General features: G+C 43.0%; 1 protein-coding gene across 2 annotated transcripts in view; it reads left to right on the plus strand.

The window, feature by feature from the left end:
- The window catches only part of LOC126284326 (sodium-coupled monocarboxylate transporter 1-like), a 143,700-nt gene extending 118,353 nt beyond the window's left edge, over nucleotides 1-25,347 (plus strand). The window contains exons 14-15 of one of the 2 annotated variants that reach the window (XM_049983170.1): nucleotides 822-1,056; nucleotides 24,684-25,347. In XM_049983170.1, coding sequence (XP_049839127.1) covers nucleotides 822-1,056; nucleotides 24,684-24,740 — 292 coding nt within the window. In that variant the 3' untranslated portion in view covers nucleotides 24,741-25,347. Of the gene's footprint in view, nucleotides 1-821; nucleotides 1,096-24,683 lie in introns of both variants that reach the window. The other variant, XM_049983169.1, reaches the window with a different exon arrangement.

A 25,347-nucleotide genomic window follows, 5' to 3' on the forward strand; every position in this document is an offset into this window, starting at 1 on the left:
CATCCATTCAACATGTCAGTTCACTCTTTTTCACATTCACAGGTTACAACAACCTCCTCATTGATATCATTTTCCCCTAAATTTTAATCTCACTTCCGAAATTTTATTTTGTATTTTTGTTTTCTATTTAGCTAACTTGGTGAATACTAGAGTAGAAAAACTGCAAAACTGGCTAAAGATCTTTTTCATCTGAGCGTTTTGTATATTAACGGCCTTTCCATGGAGCTTAACTTTTCTACGTATTTGTAAAAACTGCATACAACATTGTCATCGAATACCTTGTGTTGGCCGGCCGCGGTGGTCTCGCGGTTCTAAGCGCGCAGTCCGGACCCGTGTGACTGTACGGTCGCAGGTTCGAATCCTGCCTCGAGCATGGATGTGTGTGATGTCCTTAGGTTAGTTAGGTTTAAGTAGTTCTTAGTTCTAGAGGACATAAACACAGCAGTTGAGTCCTGTAGTGCTCAGAGCCATTTGAACCATTTTGAACCTTGTGTTGATGATACATTCTTTCATAGTGACTCGTAACTACGTTTTTCCAGCTGCTACGATGATGATGATTCCTGGTTTGTGCGGAGCTCAACTGCGGAGTTATCAGCGCCCGTTTAAATACTCAATGTTTTCACTGTACCGTTTCACCGCTTTTTCGAATGATGATGAAATGATGAGGACAGCTCAAACCTCCACGCCGGGAACTGAACCCGAGACCCTGTGATCCAGGGTCAGCGACGATAGTCACCAGACCACGAGCTGCGGACACCAACTGTCACGAAACCTGCCGGACACAATACCAGTGACCTCTAAATGAAACGTTTTTGTTCCAGCTCTGTTCTGCCCATCTACCGAGTGTCGTACGTGTGGTACACAATGATGGGCCTCGTGGTGACGCTGGTGTCTTCACTGGCCATCAGCCTGGTCACAGGGAAAAGGGACCTCGCCTCCGTGGACAGGAGTCTGGTGACGCCGCTGATGCGGTGGGTGCTGCCCGAGGGCCGGAGGGCGTCCGCCGCCAGGGTGGACCGCGTCCGTAGCAGCATCTCCACGTACGAAGGCTACAAGGTGAGCCAATACCAGAGGTCGGCCAGCAAGTACATCTCGGTAAGTCCAAAAGGATTAATATGCAGGAGATGGAAAAAATAGAAAACACCAAAAACCATCACCACGCCTAATACGGTGCAGGATATCCTTTGGTATTGAAAACAGTTGCCGGTCGTCTCGGGAAGGGTAAATACAGTTCGTGTATAGTTTTGTGTGTATTAGATGAGGATCAGGTGGGCTTCAGGAAAGGTAAAGAACCAAAAGGTAGTTCTTAGATTTCAAAAACTCAAAATGGTTCAAATGGCTCTGAACATCTAAGGCCATCAGTCCCCTAGAACGTAGAACTACTTAAATCTAACTGACCTAAGTACATCACACACATCCATGCCTGAGGCAAGATTCGAACCTGCGAGCGTAGCAGTCGCGCAGTTCCGGACTGAAGTGCCTAGAACAACTTCGCCACACGGGCCGGCTTCAAAAACTCGTTTACGATAGAGGACTGCAGCACCATTCCCCCTTTCAACTATCGAAAAACCAAAGGATGGCTGACATAGTGTTTAGTGTATCTGGGATTGTAAAACAGTTAAGATACTGAGACGCCAGAAAGGAATCTGGCCCAGACGGTATTCAAGTAAGATTTTATGATGACTATGCTACAAATATAGCATCGTTCTTATCCGTCATCTATCAGAAATCATTGGAACGGCGGAAAGATCTACGGGACTGGAAGAAGGCCCAGGTAAAAGCAATCTATAAAAAGGGTAGAAAATCGGATGCACATAATTACCGGCCAATTTCACTGACGTCGATTTGTTGTAGAGTCATGGAACATATTTTGCGTTCAGACAAAATGACCTTTCTAGACTCTGAGATGCTCATCTGCAGAAACCAGCACGGTCATGCGAGACACAGCTAGCCCTCTCTGTGTATGATATACAACAGGCTGTAGATAACGGCTCCCAGGTTGATGCCATATTTTTCGACTTTCGAAAGGCGTTCTACTCAGTTCCGCACTGTCGCTTGCTACAAAATGTGCGCGCTTACGGTCGATCCAATGGCATATGCGGGTGGATAGAAACTTTTGTAACAGACAGGGAGCAGTATGTCGTCCTGAACGGGTAACTTCAACAGAAACAAGAGTAACTTCACGTGTGCCCCAGGGCAGCGTCATAGGTGCTCTGCTTTTTATGATTTGCATAAACGTCCTGGTTGATGATATTGCGGTCTTAGACTGTTTGCCGATGGTGCTGTAGTCTACAGGAAAGTAGTATCACACAAAAGTTGTGAACAAATTAATGAGGATTTGCAGAAAATAAATGCGTGGTGTGATGACTGCCAGTTATCTCTCAATATTAGTAAGTGTGACCTACTGCGTATAATAAGGCGAAAATCCCCATTAATGTATGAGTACAAACTAAATGATCAGTCTTTGGAAGCAGTAACATCAGTCAAGTATCTGGGTGTGACTATTCGAAATGATCTCAAATGGAATTATAAGTTTACTCTAGATTGTGGTTTATTGGTAGAATCCTGAAACGATGCAGTCCTTCCACAAAGGAAATAGCATTCAGTACGTTAGTTCGTCCAGTCTTGGAGTATTTTTCGATTCTATGGGACCCTTACCAGTTGGGTCTGGTTCAAGAGATTGAGAAGGGCCAAAGAAGAGCGGCAAGATTCGTGACTGGTACATTTAGCCATCGCGAGAGCGCTACAACTCCCATAGAATGTTTGAAGTGGGACACACTTGCAGATAGACGACGCGCTAAACAGAAAGGGATGCTCACTAAATTCCGAAATCCATTCTTCACCGAGGTTGTAGAGCATATATTATTACCACCAACTTTGAAGTAGCGTAATGATCATCATTCAAAGATAAGAGAAATAAGAGCTCGTACTGAGGCGTTCAGACAGTCGTTTTTCCCTCGCGCGATCCGCGAGTGGAACAGAGGGGGGGATATGACTTTGGCGCAAATTATGCCCTCCGCCACACACCGCTTGGTGGCTAGCGGAGTATATATGTAGACGTTGATGTGCTTGATAATGGTAGATAGACCAAAGAAAACTCGAGACTCTTTCATTGGATTTGTCGAACTGGAAAAAGCGTTCGACAGTGTCAACTGATGTTCGAAATTCTCAGTAAAACAGGAACAAGTTACAGGTAGGGGTGGGTAATATACAACGTGTACAAGAACCAAGAAGGAATAATAATAGTGAAAGACTAAGAACGAAGCGCTCGGATTAAAAGGAGTGCAAAACAGGGATGTAGTCTTTCTCCCCTACCGTTAAATCTATACATCGAAGAAGCAATGATAGATATAAAGTAAGTTCCAGCAGTGGACTTAAAGTTTAAGGTAAAAGGCATCAATGATAAGATTTGATGGTGGAATTGCTGTCCTCAGTGATAGTGAGGGAGAACTGAGCTGGTGATTGGAATAATAAGTACAAAATATGGATTGAGAGTAAATGGATGAAAGGTGAAATTAATGAAAAGCAGCAAAAACGAAAACAGACAGAAACTTAACATCAGGGCTAATAGTCACGAAGTGAATGAAGTTAAGAAATACTGCGATCTAGGCAGCAAAATTACACATGACGGAAGGAACAAGCACATCAAAAGCGAGGTTAACACTGGCAAAAAGGGCTTTCTTGCCTAGAGAAGTTTACTGTTATCGGACATAGGCCTTAAACAGAGGAAGTAATTTCTAAGGGTGTACCTTGGGAAAACGGTATTATATGGTATCGAAAAATGGAATTTGAGAAATCCGGAACAGAAGAGAATCGAAGAATTTAAGATACGGTGCTACAGACGAATATTGAAAATTAGATGGGTTGATATGATAAGGAATGGGGAGATACTGAACAAAATCGAAGAGAAAAGCGCTATATGGAAAACCCTCACAAGAAAAAGTGACAGGATGGTAGGACAGTTGTTTAGACATTAGGGAATAACTTCCATGGTATTAGAGGGAGTGTAGAGCGTAAAACCGTGGAGAAAGACAGAGACTGGAATACAGAATACATCGAGCAAATAATTGAGGACATAGGTTGCAAGTGGTATTATGAGATGAAAAGTTGACGCAGGAAAAGAATTTGTCGTTGGCCGCATCAAACCAGTCAAAAGACATGATTTAAAAAAGAAAATGTTTTCAAGGGTGTTTTACACTAATCTTCCAGCAAAATAGTTTTCAGGTAAAAATGGTGGAGGTTTATAGCGATCACGCACACTTCCCTCCAAAGCAGACCACAAAAGTTCTATAAATGAGATCGGGCAACAGTGTTCGCCAGGGGAGATGCGACAATTCAACCGCATGCTCAGATAACCAACCTGGACGGTGCGAGCTGTGTAAACAGGATTACTTACGTCGTGGAACACACAATTGGCGGACAAACAGTGCACCGTGATAATAGACCTAATCAACCAAAATGTTTACGTAATCCTTGACAGCAATGTGACGTAGAGTTACCATACGGCTCACGGAATACCACAATATGACTGCCCAAATCAACACCGAACCCACCCCATGTTTTACTCTTCCGACGCAAACTCAGCTTGAAGTTGGGAACAATGTGCAACAAGACTCATCCATCGAAATCTTTCATCGCTACATAGTCCAGATTTTTTGTCTTCCGCACCACGTACTCCTGGTACTGGCATTTGCATTACTGATGGAATTCCATCTTCACTGAAATTCCTAACTCATAGACATTGTTTCGATGCTGACAGCGTTCGTGAGTACGACATCCAGTTCTGCAGTTAATTTGCTGTTGTCATCCTCTTATTTTTCGTCACAGTCATCTACTAATGTCTGTCTGTGGCGTGCACTCAGCACACACTTTCGTCCGCGTTACGACTTAGCGGAAGATGTTTTTCCCCTTTCCCTCTACGAGGTATCTTCGATATGGTGCGTCTTCATACAAAAGACACTTCGACTACGTTCGTTACGGAAGCAACGACAAGACGAGAGCCAACAATTTGCACACTTTCGAATTAACTCATTTTCGACGGAATTCACTCACAAATACTCAGAACACTTTTCTGATGGTGGCTGACACTTGAGACGTACTGAGGACAACGGACAGGTGGTCACACACAGCTGCGTAACCTGCAGCCTCCGCTAGCATCTGAATTTACAGTCGTTGCAGTCTTCCAATATTTTTGTGTAATCTTCAACTTGTAAGGACAGATCATGTAAACGTAATTAAGGCTTATCTTCATACCAATGTCAATTCACTGTTTCTAATTTTTATAGCAGTGTTCAAAAACCCTCTCCGCAGTGCCGAATGACTGTTAGCGGCGCGTGTCGTATGACGCATGGAACGTACCGAAATGAAACTTATTGAAATACAAGTTATTAATTTATTGAATATTAATTTTTACTTAGAAATTGTCACATTAAATGCTGAAAGTGTGTCCCCTGTTGTTGAATACACAATTCAGTTCGTCTAATCATACGCCATGCGCGGCTAACAATCATACGGCACTGCGGGGAGACTTTTTGAACACAGCGTATTATTCACTGCTGCGAGGACCAATGTTTTCTGTGAACATTGTAAACTCATCCACTTAGTTGCGAGTTAAACGGTCCACCTCCAAGAGTTTTGACAGGGTTATAATGAGGGCATGGCGAAATAGGCCCGCTTCAAGGATGGAGACGCAGAGTCGACGTAAAACCTGAAAGGAAGGAAGCCAAAAACGTTAAATGATTAAAGAATTATATAATTCTGAAATTTCACGCACCCCCAAGATCGCTTATCAATCTTTTATTGATTTCTAGTTTTTACGGATCTATGCTGTCATTTTTATATCAGGATTATTAATCAGCAAATATTCCAAGTCAACGTGGCTAGTACACATTTAAACACAATATAAGTTACTGAAGCATTACAATGTAGCTTGTAACATCTTAACATACGTTCATGGAGCTTACAAACTTGCATATTACATATTGACATTGCAACGTTTTACAATAAAAGGTAGCAAGGAACAACTGGATATCAAACATGAAATGCCAGAAATATAAAACATGCACCATGTGCTGAGGTCCTAGAGCATTCGTTCACTTATCACTACAATGGCGACTGAATAAGTACGATATTTGCAAAGATAAGTCCGTATTCAGTTCCTTACGTTGCGGTACTCAACACTCGATATGTAGATTCATAAATCTCTAACTACATACGCCACTATACAAATACATTCTACACTGTAATCTCCTTAAAATTACTCACAACGTGAACGAATACAAACGAACAAACGTAAACACTGTTACTGTGCAGAGTGAGAAACACACATAACTTTAGGTGAGTAGCAAAAGCAAAGTGTAAATAATACAGTGCAAGAAATATTTTATAATTTCAACAATTGCTAAGTGCATGTGTAGATGGAAGACTTTCGACGTCAACCGCTGCTAGCGAAGAGGGAAGAAGCAGAATATGTAAAGAAACATGGTAAGTAACTTGCAGAGCAACTTTATAAACAAAACGCTGTTTGTAACCTAAAAGAACCAAAAATGTACAAACATATGCATCCAATTTACAGAATAACCACGGAACATACTTTATAAACAAAAGCGAAACGCGACTGGTGTAATTTTCTTTAATTTAATTTCAGTATGCTCAAGACGGATAACCAATAGTGGCAGATCCCTAAAATCACTTCTGACAATATTGGATAACATTTCTTAAAACTACAAACCTACGATAAATTACATTTAGAAAATATACAATCTCCTTTTTAAAATGTAATTTTACTATAAAACTATAGTTCAGATTATTTGCCTACACACACCATATTCGTCGGCAGCAATGGACAGAATTAGATCACCATGTAAATTTATGATAGGAATATAGTTCATATTATTTAGGTGCGCCCATTAGAAATAGCAACATAAATGTATCACCATAGCAACTGTACACAAAACAATATAAGCCACAGTCGTTGGATCGGACTGAAAACAAGATATTGTGAAGCTCGTTGTATAAATTCGACATGGTACCTGATATCTACTCAAGATTACATCCATAACCGAACGCCATGAAATGCGTGTACGATATAGCAATGAACCTGATCCTTCTTACATAAAACTAGTAGTATTGCATAAAATAAATCATCGCACCACAAAATAAAGTACAAAAAAAATCATATGTGCAAATGATACGGAGCTCGAGGTCAACATACAAGCACGTGCTTCTAAGAAATACTGAAGTGAGAATAATGCCGTGCGCAAGCCACCAGGCTGACATAACAGCAAGTAATACATTCGTCTATTGTAGATGCTCTCATTCAATGATAGAATAAATCTGGCGTGAGACAGTACTGTAATACAAATATTCCTTAACAGTATATAAATAACCTAAGTATATATAATAACTCAAGACATGAGCGAAGAAGATCCTATATGCGAATGAAGGGATGTTTCAGGTCTTCATAAAAACTTGTCCACCCACATCGAGAAGTCAAACTCACTGTAGTACGAACCAAGCGAGACTGGTATGTGAGTTCTCCTATCTTTCGTGTTCCCATCTTCTGTCTCTCATTAAAGCGTTTCCTTAAAGACGACTGTAGAAGCGCGCTGGTGTGGGAAGCCACCGGAAGCAGGTTTTACGCGTATAGGCTCTAACTTGCTCTAGAATTAAAATTTATTGAATTTGTGTAGAAAAAAACTGCATAAGGCAGTTTTCAAGGGGGAGGGGGGCGGGAGGGCGCAGTTTTGGCTATTCTTCCAGGGACATATGGTGTACTTTTTATACTTTCGTAAGATAACATTGTACACTCCTGGAAATTGAAATAAGAACACCGTGAATTCATTGTCCCAGGAAGGGGAAACTTTATTGACACATTCCTGGGGTCAGATACATCACATGATCACACTGACAGAACCACAGGCACATAGACACAGGCAACAGAGCATGCACAATGTCGGCACTAGTACAGTGTATATCCACCTTTCGCAGCAATGCAGGCTGCAATTCTCCCATGGAGACGATCGTAGAGATGCTGGATGTAGTCCTGTGGAACGGCTTGCCATGCCATTTCCACCTGGCGCCTCAGTTGGACCAGCGTTCGTGCTGGACGTGCAGACCGCGTGAGACTACGCTTCATCCAGTCCCAAACATGCTCAATGGGGGACAGATCCGGAGATCTTGCTGGCCAGGATAGTTGACTTACACCTTCTAGAGCACGTTGGGTAGCACGGGATACATGCGGACGTGCATTGTCCTGTTGGAACAGCAAGTTCCCTTGGCGGTCTAGGAATGGTAGAACGATGGGTTCGATGACGGTTTGGATGTACCGTGCACTATTCAGTGTCCCCTCGACGATCACAAGAGGTGTACGGCCAGTGTAGGAGATCGCTCCCCACACCATGATGCCGTGTGTTGGCCCTGTGTGCCATGGTCATATGCAGTCCTGATTGCGGCGCTCACCTGCACGGCGCCAAACACGCATACGACCATCATTGGCACCAAGGCAGAAGCGACTCTCATCGCTGAAGACGACACGTCTCCATTCGTCCCTCCATTCACGCCTGTCGCGACACCACTGGAGGCGGGCCGCACGATGTTGGGGCGTGAGCGGAAGACGGCCTAACGGTGTGCGGGACCGTAGCCCAGCTTCATGGAGACGGTTGCGAATTGTCCTGGCCGATACCCCAGGAGCAACAGTGTCCCTAATTTGCTGGGAAGTGGCGGTGCGGTCCCCTACGGCACTGCGTAGTATCCTACGGTCTTGGCGTGCATCCGTCCGTCGCTGCGGACCGGTCCCAGGTCGACGGGCACGTGCACCTTCCGCCGACCACTGGCGACAACATCGATGTACTGTGGAGACCTCACGCCCCACGTGTTGAGCAATTCGGCGGTACGTCCACCCGGCCTCCCGCATGCCCACTATACGCCCTCGCTCAAAGTCCGTCAACTGCACATACGGTTCACGTCCACGCTGTTGCGGCATGCTACCAGTGTTAAAGACTGCGATGGAGCTCCGTATGCCACGGCAAACTGGCTGACAATGACAGCCGTGGTGCACAAATGCTGCGCAGCTAGCGCCATTCGACGGCCAACACCGCGGTTCCTGGTGTGTCCGCTGTGCCGTGCGTGTGATCATTGCTTGTACAGCCCTCTCACAGTGTCCGGAGCAAGTATGGTGGGTTTGACACACCGGTGTCAGTGTGTTCTTTTTTCCATTTCCAGAAGTGTATTTGTAACATTGCGGTTCCTTAATTTAACTTATTGTAAAATTGTAAGAGTAATATGCAAATACGCTTCAATAAGTGTTTGCAGACAGCGGTTTTCTTGACTACTAAAGCAAAAAAGAGAATTCGCCATTCTCACCATATACGGCTGTAAGAAATGAATTTAATTTGTCGAATAGAGACGATAGCACTAAAGTCAATGAAGCTACAATAGTATGAAATTTTATCAATTGAAATCTGGCAGAAATACTGATCCAGCGATGAATCGAATGTCACGAGAAATGAGAATCTGTAGTAGAATTAGACCTGAAACCAGATTTTCTGCTAAAGCGTTATGCTACCTGACTAAGCGCCAAATATTCATCGCCAATGGCGCGTCCACTTGCGATTTCTGAACATATTACTTTTATATTTAATATAATTCATGTATATCTCTTACGGCTAGTTAATGCGCCGTTCTTCGCCTTCTTCACTCTTCCACTGGTTCTGTTCTCACACACCCCAAGGGAGAATCTCTGATGAAAGTGTGCAGTAGTCATAGACAGAAATATCAATGACATATGATAACTGGAGACACCCCAAGAGGTGTGCTCGTATAGCATAATGAATAAGGCGGGTGCTTGCAAAAAGCAGGATATCTGTGTGCCAGTCACGGTCTGCATTAATTTATATTAGTTATCGTACACTCAGTATGATTGTTATGAGAGCCGTCACAAAAGCAAGCGCTCATACATCCCGCTAATGATGTGCGTCGCTTAGAAATCTACTTGACTCGATACGCGATATTGTGTAACGCTTAAGATCTTTCTCGAACTTTTTGAAAATGCACCCTGGCTCCTTCAACCTAAATTTCGCATGAATGTTGTAGTCTGTCAAATTTAGTTCCAATTAAGAAATATGGCATTGTCTTTTGAGATGGAGAAACGAATATGAATTTTGAGGGACATGTTGCATGTTCCTTATCCGTAAACCGATGGCACTTGCTTTTGTGCATATAACATTCATACCACTTCATCAACATCAACATGGTAGGAAATTCAGTATTGAAAGGGCAATCAGGCAAGAAGGTTTTGTAGCGCCAAATCTACAGGCAACAGCTGTAGATAATCTGTGATTAGAAGTTAAATTTTTTAAAAAAAATCATTTTTTCTCCATTTTTAGTTTCTTTTGCTCCTGTATTTAGATTGACAGGCAAGGTTTCCATGTAGATCCTATCACTATCTATCTTTGTACTAGTTGTAGGAAACCAGAAAGAATTAGAGATTGTCGCCAAATATCTACCAAGCAAATAGTCGTCGATAATTTTCACTCACTTCATTCCGTAACATTCGACAAGGCAGCAATTTAATACACGCGCGTTTCATGTCGTGTCTACCCACTGTCGGAGAAATGGGAAAGAGATTGTGCAGATAATAAACTTGAGAGTTTCGGATTACTAACGTGTAACCGGGCTATACGCTGATAACGCCGAAGAAATATCAGAGTCCTTTTGCTTCAATAGTCTAGCAGCTCATGATAAGGGGACACAGGAGAAATACTGGACCAGAGAATTTTAGCAACTGGCCACACAATTCCCATACGCAGATTGGTTACTTAGAGAAACTTGAGCATGTATGAAAGGCTTTACCAATTAGTCTTTCTTTTGCTCGGTTGTTCCGATGCATTTCTAATACGAGATGTCTCATGACATACTAACCCATGCTTTACGATTAGGTAAAATGCATGAAGATTGTGAGGCAGTGGCCTGTTTCAGGTCCTTCTCCTCAAATTTTGTCATTTTTGGATACTGGGTTTGTATGCAAGACTCTCTTGCTTTATTTACTTTCCGAGCGTTTTATCTGCCAACTTTTCACTTGTTCTGCGAATTGTTTACAGGAGCGATTAGGGCGTAAATTGTAACAAATCGAGTAGTAATTTTTCTATACGTAACTTCAAACATTTCATTCTTTAATGTATCTGGTCTTCTTCAAGGGAACTCATCTTCGCTGGGAAAAGAAAACCTGTCACTCAAATTGCTGGTTTCACTTTAGCGGACCGCAGGAATTACCCTGCAGGTACCTCGAATAATGGGTGGTGGAACTGTAGACCGGCGTCCTCTGTAGCTGAAGGGCAAGCCAATGGTGGAAGGGCTCAGAACTCCACTGGTTAGGGGTCGTCTGCTGTCCAGTTATTGGTATCCCGCTGTGTTTTGGTCTCCAGACACAGTTTTCACAGGCGTCTGCGGAATTTATGAACTCTGCCCTTACCGTGTGAACGCTCTGTGCAAAAATCGCCAAATTTTCAAGTATTCCAGTAAACAAGTCTGGCTGCGGGAACGGGATGGCACTCGGTGCTCATTTCCATAAACAAGAATCTCATTGGCGGATACATCTTTTACGTGATGGTGGGAGCTCGCAAGCTGACTCCCCGATGGCTCATTGGAGGAGCTGCGAGGTTCTTTCTGGAATTTGTTAGACAATTTGTACTAGGTGCCTTTCAGCGATCTGAAGGAAGATTATCAAAATTCAGAGAAGAATTCTACTTCGATTGCTCACTGAGATGGTCACTCTGTTTCAGATTTCGAGCTAGTACATGTTTTTCTTGACTTCGCCCTTCCACCAAGTTGTCTAACGGAATAAAACACATTTGACTTATATTTTGTTTTGTTGTTCTTAGTCCATTGGAGTTCACCCATCTGGTGACGATTCTTTCTGTTCCTTCCTTTATTTATTGATCTGTTGGTGCTCTGTTCGGATTCATGCAATTCTTTATTTTACTATAAGACTTTACAATCACAGTTGAAGATGTATTTCGTGTCCTTTATGTGCCTCGGCACCGTCTCGGTCGTAATTGTCCAGGATCATGCTGGTGGCAACGCCAATAACAATTCATTTTTCTGATCATGGTCTTTTTTTTTTGGTTATGTAAAATGCAATCTTACGATGTTTGTAACCTGGACGTTAAGGTGTTTTGAGTGGATGGCACATTTTTTCAATAAATCTTATATTTACGAGATCAAACTCTATCATTTAGTAACAATTAAAATAAATCATTCAACTGAAATGGTCCTACAACCACAAACAATAGGCGAGGCCTCTGAAGAATTCAGGATATTATCAAATAATGTTTACAGCAGCTGTTTTTTCAAGTAACCTGTTAACTTTGTGGGCATAATTATCATTTTACTTGATCTGGAGTGAGATAACATGTATCAATCTAACCAGCATACAAACAGAGCACCTCGTCAGAATCTTAATTGTCAATGTCAATGAAATTCGCCAGCATTCGTACAACTTAAGACTTTTTTTATTTTTATTTTTAAGGCTACCAGTTTCAGCATTTCACTATGCCACCTTCAGACACCCGCATAATAAAAGAGTATACATTAGTGTATATCATGGTGTACAACGCAAGCTTATAGAAAGTGACGGTTAATCATAACAGCACTTAAAGCTTACAAATGAAAGCAGTGGCGTTAAACCAAATCTCTGTGTACATCCAGCACAATACGCTAAAATATTTGGAGATATTTGTTAATATAAGATAAAAAGCAACCGAAGACATGGTCACTAATGAAGACGTGCTGCCTAAGGGAGTGATATGCGATCCCAGATACGTCTAGATGGAACTCTGACAGGTAGCTCGGGTCTGATCACCTGTATCCATTCATGTCCATTGTGCATTCTGACGGACTTGGGCTACTCTAGTCTGACAATGCGACACCCTACACGTCAAGAATTGTTACAGAGTTGCTCCAGGAACAATCTTCTGAGTTCAAGCACTTCCGCTGATCAATAAACTCCCGAGACGCGAACATCATTGAGCATATCTGGGATTCCCTGCAACGTGTTCTTCGGAAGAGATCCCCACCGCCCGTAGTCTTACGAATTTATGCAAAGCTTTGCATGATTTATGGTGTCAATTGCCTCCAGTACTTCTTCAGACGATAGTCGAGTCCTTGACACGTCGTGTTGCGGTACTTCTGCGGGTCCACGTGGATCCTACACGATATAGGCAGGTGTACCAGTTTCCTTGGCTCTTCACCGTATACACCTCTATATTAATTTAAACCTTTATATGTTTGACCATTATGTTTCCGACAACATAAATTTTTCTTCTCCTATAATTTTGCTGTCTAAGAATCTTAATATGAATGTACTTTTTCACCATTACTGTAACACACTTACTTGTTTGGCTGAAGCATACAATATGTCACCTTTAAGTGGGCTCGTAGATCTCGGTTATTTCTGCAACTCTTTGCATCCCGCTTTATAGCAGTCTACTCTCTTGTTAGGCAGCATGTCTTCATTAGTGATTATGTTTTCGGTTTATTGTGATCTTATACGCTACTTTTATAATTAGGGCGATGAAGTGTTCTACGGTATCTTATGATGGGAAATGGTGTTATCTACTGTCAGCTACCACCTTTAAGCCACTTGCATTTCTATACCCAAGCTGATACATTCCCCAGGCCACTTGTGGGAATTCGGGACGGATAGTTTATCAGCGTGTCAGCGTTCTCCATACTTCTCCATGCAGCTCTGGGGGAATGCTATGATGGTTTTAGTAGAGAAGCGTTTTGATATTCATAGAGTATCATGTTGACCAGACGGTAGTTAAAAAATTTGTGAGTTTATGGGCTACCGCAGTGGGACGTAATTGGCTTGAGACTCTTTATATATTTGAACTGGCACTAACACGTTCTTTCATTGCCTTGGACTACTCTGTTACTGGCCTTGCTTTGAATAGTTTTCTTCACCCCACGAGTACTTTATACACACACACCAAAAAAAGTTTTGCATCATCCCTGTTCCCAGAACTCCTGAAGATAGACGTTGACTGTGGATATTGTATCTCACAATCCCTTTGATTGTTCATAAATGTCAGTAAACCCGCCCCAAGATGTAAACAATCACAATGAGCAGCGCCTATTAGAAGGAGGGGGTACGACAGCCGACCTACATGGCTTCTGTTGTCTGTAGTTCAACCATATCTAGACTGTAAAAACCGCCGTTGAATCGCGTCGGCATTGTTACTTTGTACCAGGAAGGGCTCTCAACAAGGGAGGTGTCCAGGCGCCTCGCAGTGAACCACAGCGATGTTGTTCGGACATGGAGGAAATAAAGAGAGACAGGAAAAGTCGATGACATGCCTCGCTCAGGCCGCCCAAGAGCTACTGCTGCAGTGGATGACTGCTATCTACCGATTATGGCTCGAAGGAACCCTGACAGCAACGCCACCATGTTGCATAATGCATTTCGTGCAGCCACAGGACGTCAATTTACGACTCAAACTGTGTGCAATGGGCTGTATGATGCGCACTCCCGAGTTCCATCTTTGCAACTACGACACCATGCAGCGCGGTACAGATGAGCCCAGCATCATGCCGAATGGACCGCTCAGGATGGGCATCACCTTCTCTTCACCGAAGAGTGTCGTATATGCCTTCAAACAAACAATCGTCTGAGACGTCTTTGGTGGCAACCCGGTCAGGCTGAATGCCTTAGACATACTGTCAAGCGAGTGCTGAGAAGTGGAGTATCCCTGTTGTTTTGAGGTGGTATTATGTTGCGCCGCTGGTGGTCATGGAATGCGCTGTAACGGCTGTACGATACGTGACTGTCATCCTCCGACCGATAGTGCAACCATATCGGCAGGATATTGGCAAGGTATTTGTCTTCATGGACGACAATTCGCGCCTACATCGTGCACTTCTTCTGAATGACTTCCTTCAGGATAACGACATCGCTCGACTAGAGTGGCCGGCATGTTCTCCAGACATGAATCTCATGCATCATGCCTGGGATACATTACAAAGGGCTGTTTATGGACTCCTTGACACACCAACTACTCTGAGGCTTCTACGCCGAATAGGCCTTGAGGAGTGGGACAATCTGGACCAACAGCGCCCTGATGAACTTGTGGATAATATGCCACGACGAATACAGGCATGCATCAATGCAAGAGGACGTGCTATTGGGTATTAGAGGTACCGATGTGTAAAGCAATGTGGACCATCACCCTGAAGGTCTCTCTATGTGGTGGTACAACATGCAATGTGCCGTTTTCATGAGATAAGAAGGGCGAAAGTGGTGTTTATGTTAATCTATATTCCACTTTACTGTGCAGCTTCCGGAACTTTCGGAACCGACGTGTCGCAAAACTTTTTTTTGATTTGTGTAATATGGTTCCAGTGACTAAATAAACCCTTTTCGCGCACAGTAGGTGCCCCTTTGGCACGCAAGTGCGTTACTCACTCTAAGGGCTTTGCACACTCACTTACCTTTTATCTTTTTCCATACCCACGTTACGAATCGCGACACAACTTGCTATGCCTTATTATTTAGATGGGTTCGTCAACTATAGATAGGTCGTTAGGGTATTGCATTACAGACCAGGAAAACACTATTACGTTGTCAGCTGAGAACTTGGAGGACTCCCCTTCGTTAAGGAGTATTTGAGCCCTTGTTGGTCTGTTTCACTGTGGTAACACTGACCTCTTAAGTAATATAAAGGAAACCAAATCATATCTATTTCGATTTGCTGTATAAAGTAGGCCCAGAAGATTTTTTTGAATGTTCTTAGCGGACTCTTTGCATGCTGTTTTTCTTCTTAATTTTCGACTACCGTTGGGTTTTTCGGCAAGTTGTTTCTTTGATGCTATGTTAACGAATTATATCACCAGCTGTGATAGTATGTAGGCCGTAAATTTGCGTACTGTTGCACTTAATAGAAAACTGTGATTTTACTTTAAATGAAGGTAGGTTCTCATATGTACTAGGGGTTTCCTCATCTATAAGAATTTGATAGGATTTTGGGTATAAAATGAAAGAAAGACAAGCTTTGTTTCAACGGAGCTCCTGATTGTATACTGTCCAGTTCTGATCTTTTTAATGTTTTTGCACGTTCTCTTCCAAATCTGCGGTGTTGTATAGTTTTATGACTAACAAATATGTACACATATTTTTAGTGTATTGTTCTAGATGTACACAGTGATTTCGTTTAGCGCCAGTACTTTCATTTTTAAGCTTTAAGCACTGTTATGATTACCCGTCACTTTCTGTAAACTTGCTTTGTACGCCCTCTTATACACTACAGGTACACTCTTTTATTCTGCAGGGACCTGAAGATGTCATAGTGAAATGCTGAAACTGGTAGCCTTCAAAATAAAATAAAATAACATGTTACGCGGCTGTTCGTGAATTGCATTGACACTGACAATTACTTAACCAGCCGATGTCGCCTGTCCATCATGGACCAACAGAGATCGTGAGAATTTGGTCGTGGTCGCAACACACCTGGCTTCTGACAAGGTTTACATGAGCTGTCTGGAGAGCCTTTCCTGAGGACCCCTGTGAATTTCTCTTCGTAGGTAAATAAAAGGAAAGAGAAAAAGTTTTCCATTTACGGCCTAGAAAGGAGTAAAAGACATCCCTTGAACTATTTTTTGCACCTCAGTTGCAAGCTTAGACAAATTAATGAGTTTGAAGTCTCGGTATGTAATCTGTTGCGATTTCTTAATGGGACTTTCGAATAAGTACGTCATGAAAATTATTTCACGGGTCGACAAGCCAGATGCAGATATCTGAGAGTTTCGAATTACTCTGTTTTGGGATTTCGTTACAGACGTGTTTCTGAGAGTGTGACTACTGTTCGACTCTCAACGTATAGCGAAAGTCTGGAACAGTAAATGTTATCATAATCTAGGAAGCATTAAATTCATGTGAGCCTCAAATAAAAATGGTTCACTGCCTATTTTAAATGCTATCTTCAAATTAATATATTAGAAAGAGTTTGCCATACTAGGAGTGTATTACAGCTTGAGAACATGTGACAGGTAGCGTAAATATGAATTCTGGATGGTATTCCAAGTATCAGGTCATTCAGACTCAAAAAATGTTTAAGTCTTTGTAATATATGTATCTGTGGCTGTATATGTGAACATCCTCTACACAGTGAAAACTTTGAATACTACACTGACGGAGAAAATAAGAACGCCAAAAAGTTATTAGTGTAGAGTAATTGAGTTTCGAGAACACATTCGTCAGGGTAATACACGCGAAGTCATAGGTTGAAGTAAGCGCGAGATAAGCCATTGCAAATATGTTAGGCTGGTACATTAATAACTGTTGTAATGTAGAATTCAAACAGGCAAACGTGCTTCCATTGTATTGTACAGTCTCTGGAATAGAGTTCCATGCCTTTTGCAATTAGTTGGCCAATATAGTGACGGCTAATGATGTTTGTGGGTGACGCTGGATTTGTTGTCAGATGAGGCCCTATGTATGCTCGATTGGAGGCAAATTTGGTGATCGAGTAGGTGAAGGCAACATGTCGACACTCCGTAGAGCATGTTGAGTTACAGCAGCGATATGTGGACGAGCCTTAACTTGTTGGTACACCTCCTAGAATGCTGTTCATGAATGGCAGCACAACTGGTGGAATCACCAGACTGACACGCAGTCTTGCAGTCAGTGTGTATGGCATAAGCACGAGAGTACTCCTGCTGTCATACGAAATCGTATCTCAGACGATTTCTCCAAGTATAGGTCCAGTGTATCTAGCATGCAGATAGGTTGCTTACACTCCCTCAACTGGGTTCCTTATAAGCAACACTCGACCTCTCTGGCACCGTGGCAGAACCAGCTTTCATCAGAAAACACAACGGAACTCCACCCTGCCCCCAGTGAGTTCATACTTGACATAACTGAAGTCGCAAATGGCGGTGGTTTAGAGTCTGTGGAACGCACGCTGCAGAACTTCTGGCTCAGAACTGTCCTTTAAGTAACCGATTTGGAACAGTTCGTTGAGTCACTGCAGTGCCAACTGCTGCTGCAAATGAAGTATGAAGCGCCTGGGCCATATTCTGAACACAACTGTCTTCCATCACGGTACTATAACGTGGCCATCCAGAAACGTGTCTCCTTGTGGCCGTAAATTCTTGTGACCAGCGCTTCCAGCAGCTATGTACTATGGCTATATGTCTTTCTGCAATACGGCAGAGGGAACATCCAGCTTGTCGAAGCCTATTACACGACATCATTCAATTTTAGAGAGGTGTTGGTATGGCGTCTTTGTCGTCTTAAAGACTAACATCAAGTAACTACGTCCAGTCTGAAAGGTAACTAACGCTCACGACCGTTACAGCGCGTAGAATGCAAGCAGGCAACCATGAACCATGAACCATGAACCATGGACCTTGCCGTTGGTGGGGAGGCTTGCGTGCCTCAGCGATACAGATAGCCGTACCGTAGGTGCAACCACAACGGAGGGGTATCTGTTGAGAGGCCAGACAAACATATGGTTCCTGAAGAGGGGCAGCAGCCTTATCAGTAGTTGCAAGGGCAGCAGTCTGGATGATTGACTGATCTGGCCTTGTAACAATAACCAAAACGGCCTTGCTGTGCTGGTACTGCGAACGGCTGAAAGGAAAGGGAAACTACGGCCGTAATTTTTCCTGAGGGCATGCAGCTTTACTGTATGATTAAATGATGATGGCGTCCTCTTGGGTAAAATATTCTGGTGGTAAAATAGTCCCCTATTCGGATCTCCAGGCGGGGACTACTCAAGAGGATGTCGTTATCAGGAGAAAGAAAACTGGCGTTCTACGGATAGGAGCGTGGAATGTCAGATCCCTTAATCGGGCAGGTAGGTTAGAAAATTTAAAAAGGGAAATGGAAAGGTTAAAGTTAGATATAGCGGGAATTAGTGAAGTTCGGTGGCAGGACGAACAAGACTTCTGGTCAGGTGACTACAGGGTTACTAACACAAAATTAAGTAGGGGTAATGCAGGAATAGGTTTAATAATGAATAGGAAAATAGGAATGCGGATAAGCTACTACAAACAGCATATTGAACGCATTATTGTGGCCAAGATAGACACGAAGCCCAAGCCTACTACAGTAGTACAAGTTTATATGCCAACTAGCTCTGCAGATGACGAAGAAATTGATAAATGTATGAAGAAATAAGAGAAATTATTCAGATAGTGAAGGGAGACGAAAATCTAATAGTTATGGGTGACTGGAATTCGAGTGTAGGAAAAGGGAGAGAAGGAAATGTAGTAGGTGAAAATGGATTGGGGCTAAGAAATGAAAGAGGAAGCCGCCTGGTAGAATTTTGCACAGAGCACAACTTAATCATAGCTAACACTTGGTTCAAGAATCATAAAAGAAGGCTGTATACATGGAAGAAGCCTGGAGATACTGACAGGTTTCAGATAGATTACATAATGGTAAGGCAGAGATTTAGGAACCCTGTTTTAAATTGTAAGACATTTGCAAGGCAGATTGGACTCTGACCACAATCTGTTGATTATGAACTGTAGATTAAAACTGAAGAAACTGCAAAAAGGTGGGAATTTAGGGAGATGGGACCTGGATAAACTGACTAAACCAGAGGTTCTACAGAGTTTCAGGTAGAGCATAAGGGAACAATTGACAGGAATGGGGGAAGAAATACATTAGAAGAAGAATGGGTAACTCTGAGGGAAGAAGTAGTGAAGGCAGCAGAGGAACAAACAGGTAAAAAGACGAGGGGTAGTAGAAAACCTTGGGTAACAGAAGGGATACTGAATTTAATTGATGAAACGAGAAAATATAAAAATGCTGTAAAGAAGCAGGCAAAAAGGAATACAAACGTCTCAAAAATGAGATCGACAGGCAGCACATAATGGCTAAGCTGGGATGGCTAGACAAATGTAAGGATATAGAGGCTTATCACACTAGGCGTAAGGTAGATACTGCCTACAGGAAAATTAAAGACACCTTTGGACAAAAGAGAACCACCTGCATGAACATCAAGAGCCCAGATGGAAACCCAGTTCTAAGCAAAGAAGGGAAAGCAGAAAAGTGTAAGGAGTATATAGAGGGTCTATACAAAGGCAATTACTTGAGGACAATATTAAGGAAATGAAGAGAATGTAGATGAAGATGAAATGGGAGACACAATACTGCGTGAAGAGTTTGACAGAGCACTGAAACACCTGAGTCGAATCAAGGCCCCCGGAGTAGACAACATTCCAATAGAACTACTGACGGCCTTGGGAGAGCCAGTCTTGAAAAAACTCTACCCTCTGGTGAGCAAGATGTATGAAACAGCCGAAATACCCTCAGATTTCAAGAAGAATATAATAATTCCAATCCGAAAGAAAGCAATGAAATCCTAAACACAGATTGGAATATATACCGCAGAGACAGGCTGGACAGTGAAGCGGGAGGCGTGTTTATAGCGATAAGAAGTGCAATAGTATCGAAGGAAATTGACGGAGATCCGAAATGTAAAATGATTTGGGTGAAGGTCACTGTTAAAGCAGACTCAGACATTGTAATTGGATGTCTCCATAGGCCCCCGAGCTCAGGAGCTGTTGTGGCTGAGCACCTGAAGAATAATTTGGAAAATATTTCGAGTAGATTTCCCCACCATGTTATAGTTCTGGGTGGAGATTTTAATTTGCCGGATATAGACTAGGAGACTCAAACGTTCATAACGGGTGGCAGGGACAACGAATCGAGTGAAATTTATCTGAAAACTACCTTGAGCAGTTAAGCAGAGAAGCGACTCGTGGCGATAATATACTAAACCTTCTGGTGACAAACAGACCCGAATTATTTGAAACAGTTAACGCAGAAGAGGGAATCAGCTATCATAAATCGGTTACTGCATCGATGATTTCAGCCGTAAATAAAAATATTAAAAAAGGTAGGAAGACTTTTCTGTTTAGCAAAAGTGAGAAAAAGCAGATTTCAAGGTACCTGACGGCTCAACACAAAAGTTTTGTCTCAAGTACAGATAGTGTTGAGGATCAGTGATCGAAGTTCAAAACCATCGTACAATATGCGTTAGATGAGTATGTGCCAAGCAAGATAGCAAGAGATGGAAAAGAGCCACAGTGGTACAACAACCGAGTTAGAAAACTGCTGCGGAAGCAAAGGGAACTTCACAGCAAACATAAACATAGCCAAAGCCTTGCAGACAAACTAAAACTACATGAAGCGAAATGTAGTGTGAGGAGTGCTTTGCTAGAGATGTTCAATGAATTCAAAGTAAAGTTCTATTTACTGACTTGGCAGAAACTCCTAAGAAATTTTGGACTTATGTCATAGCGGTAGGTGGACCAACATAAAATGTCCAGACACACTGTGACCAAAATGACACTGAAACAGAGGATGACAGACTAAAGGCCGAAGTACTGAATGTCTTATTCCTAAGCTGTTTCACTGAGGAAGACTGCACTGTAGTTCCTTCTCCAGACTGTCGCACAGACGACAAAATGGTAGATATCTAAATAGACGACAGAGAGATAGAGAAACAATTAAAATCGCTCAAAAGAGGAAACGCCGCTGAACCTGATGGGATACCAGTTCGATTTCACACAAAGTACGCGATGGAACTTGCGCCCTTTCTTGCAGCGGTGTACCGTAGGCCTCTAGAGGAGCGTAGAGTACCAAAGGATTGGAAAGGGCACAGGTCATCCCCGTTTTCAAGAAGGGACGTTGAACAGATGTGCACAACTATAGACCTATATCTCTAACGTCGATCAGTTGTAGAATTTTGGAACACGTATTACGTTCGAGTATAATGACTTTTCTGGAGACCAGAAATCTAGTCTGTAGGAATCTGCATGGGTTTCGAAGAAGGCGATCGTGTGAAACCCAGCTCGCGCTATTCGTCCCCGAGACTCAGAGCCATAGGCACGGGTTCACAGGTAGATGCCGTGTTTCTTGACTTCCGCAAGGCATTCGATACAGTTCCCCACACTCGTTTAATGAACAAAGTAAGAGCATATGAACTATCAGACAAATTGTGTGATTGGATTTTGGAGTTCCTAGATAACAGAACGCAGCATGTCTTTCTCAATGGAGAGAAGTCTTCCGAAGTAAGAGTGATGTCAGGTGTGCCGCAGGGGAGTGTCATAGGACCGTTGCTATTCACAATATACATAAATGACCTGGTGGATGACATCGGAAGTTCACTGAGGCTTTTTGCAGATGATGGTTGGTTGGTTGGTTGGGGAAGGAGACCAGAAAGTGTGGTCATCGGTCTCATCGGATTAGGAAGGATGGGGAAGGAAGTCGGCCGTGCCCTTTCAGAGGAACCATCCCGGTATTTGCCTGGAGTGATTTAGGGAAATCACGGAAAACCTAAATCAGGATGGCCGGACGCGGGATTGAACCGTCGTCCTCCCGAATGCAAGTCCAGTGTCTAACCACTGCACCACCTCGCTCGGTTTTTGCAGATGATGCTGTGGTGTATCGAGAGGTTGTAACAATGGAAAATTGTAGTGAAATGCAGGAGGATCTGCAGCGAATTGTCGCATGGTGCAGGGAATGGCAATTGAATCTCAATGTAGACATGTGTAACGTGCTGCGAATACATAGAAAGATAGATCCCTTTTCATTTAGCTACAAAACAGGAGGTCAGCAACTGGAAGCAGTTAATTCCATAAATTATCTGGGAGTACGCATTAGGAGTGATTTGAAATGGAATGATCATATAAAGTTGATCGTCGGTAAAGTAGATGTCAGACTGAGATTCATTGGAAGAATCCTTAGAAAATGCAATCCGAAAGCAAAGGAAGTAGGTTACAGTACGCTGGTTCGCCCACTGCTCGAATACTGCTCCCACGAAGAGAAGCGCACTTCGTTACAGGATCATTTAGTAATCGCGAAAGCGTTACGGAGACGATAGATAAACTCCAGTGTAAGACTCTGCAGGAGAGACGCTCAGTAGCTCGGTACGGGCTTTTGTTAAAGCTTCGAGAACATACCTTCACCGAAGAGTCAAGCAGTATATTTCTCCCTCCTACGTATCGCGAAGAGACCATGAGGATAAAATCAGAGAGATTAGAGCCCACACAGAAGCATACCGACAATCCTTCTTTCCACGAACAATACGAGACTGGAATAGAAGGGAGAACCGATAGAGGTACTCAGGGTACCATCCGCCACACACCGTCAGGTGGCTTGCAGAGTATGGATATAGATGTAGATGCATTAATAAAACAGTAAATACACTAATAGCCATTAAAATTGCTACACCAAGAAGAAATGCAGATGATAAACGGGAATACATTGGACAAATATATTATACTAGAACTGACATGTAATTACGTTTTCACGCAATTTGGGTACATAGACCTTGAGAAATCAGTATCCAGAACAACCACCTCTGTCTGTAATAACGTCCTTGAGATGCCTGGGTATTGAGTCAAACATAGCTTGGATGGCGTGTACAGGTACAGCTGCCCATGCAGCTTCAACACGATACCACAGTTCATCAAGAGTAGTGACTGGCGTATTGTGACGAGCCAGTTGCTGGGCCATCATTGACCAGACTTTTTCAGTTGGTGAGAGATCTGGAGAATGTGCTGGACAGGGCAGCAGTCGGTCATTTTCTGTTTTGCAGAAAGACCCGTGCAGGACCTGATACATGCGGTCGTGCATTATCCTGAAGAAATGTATGTTTCACAGAGATCGAATGAAGGGTAGAGCCACGGGTCGTAACACATCTGAAATGTAACGTCCACTGTCCAAAGTGCCGTCATTGCGAACAAGAGGTGACCGAGACGTGTACCCAATGGCACCCCATACCATCACGCAGGGTGATGACGAATACACGCTTCCAATGTACGTTCACCGCGATGTCGCCAAAGACGGATGCGACCGTCATGATGCTGTTAACAGAACCTGGATTCATCTGAAAATATGACGGTTTGCAATTCGTGCACCCAGGTTCAACGTTGAGTACACCATCGCAGGCGCTCCTGTCTGTGATGCAGCGTCAAGGGTAACCGCAGCCATGGTCTCCGAGCTGATAGTCCATGCTGCTGCAAACCTCGTCGAACTGTTCGTACAGATGGTTGTTGCCTTGCAGACGTCCCCATCTGTTGACTCGAGGATCGAGACGTGGCTGCACGATCCGGTTCCGCCATGCGGCTAGGATGCCTGTCATCTCGACTGCTAGTGATACGAGGACTTTGGGATCCAGCACGGCGTTCCGTATTGCCCTCCTGAACCCACCGATCCCAAATTCTGCTAACAGTCATTGGATTTCGACCAACGCGAGCAGCAATGTCGCGATACGGTAAACCGCAATCGCGATAGGCTATAATCCTACCTTTATCAAAGTCGGAAACGGGATGGTACGCATTTCTCCTCCTTACACGAGGCATCACAGCAACGTTTCACCAGGCAACGTCGGTCAGCTGCTGTTTGTGTATGAGAAATGGATTGGAAACTTTCTTCATGTCAGCACGTGGTAGGTGTCGCCACCAGCGCCCATCTTGTGTGAATGCTCTGACAAGCTAATCATTTGCATATCATAGCATCTTTTTCCTGTCGGTTAAATTTCGCGTCTGTAGCACGGCATCTTCGTGGTGCAGCAATTTTAATGGCCAGTAGTGCAACATTCTGTGATTCTTGATGGATGTCTTGCCCATGGCTGTTTAAACATAAAATTTCTGTGTTCTGTTTGTTGCAGGCTGTCAAGGTGCAAGTTATATTCACAGACGAACAAAAGAAGAAGGAGGAAGCTTGATGCAGCGACAACTAAGCCAGGATCACTATCACATACTGTGTGTTATAGTGCTGAAGGCCCCCCTGCCAAGCCAGGATTACTCTCGCATACTGTGTATTATAGTGTTGTCCTGATAACAAAACTATCATCGAAGAAGGTACTGTTCAAGGCATCATCAAAACCAATAAACCACACATTCTCGTATTATTTTCAAGTGGAATATGTGCGACACTGTTTACGCCCAGGACATTAATATTCGACGTTTCTAGAGTGGATATTTCTCAGACTGAGTACCAGTTGACTACTATACAGAAATTTTGATATAATGATTGCTGTGCATTACGTGAAATATCCGTACCAAAATAAAGCAGTGTAGATTTCTATGGTGGTAATGGTAAAAAAATACATCACACAAAAAAACTGATAAAGTGTGTGTGTGTGCTGCACGTGTTCTCATTGCATAGACGGTATATTCTAAACATACCGCCTTCCATATTTGCTTGGTAGTTCTTCAACAGCTGTATTTCCATTTACTGAAATAATCAGCAACCCCTTGTACAAAAGAAATTTTATTTCCCTTACCGCTTTCAGGCACTTGATGTCCCTTTTTAAAACTTTATAATTATCG

Source organism: Schistocerca gregaria, chromosome 8, assembly GCF_023897955.1.
Source record: "Schistocerca gregaria isolate iqSchGreg1 chromosome 8, iqSchGreg1.2, whole genome shotgun sequence".
Classification (NCBI taxonomy): Eukaryota; Metazoa; Arthropoda; class Insecta; order Orthoptera; family Acrididae; genus Schistocerca; species Schistocerca gregaria.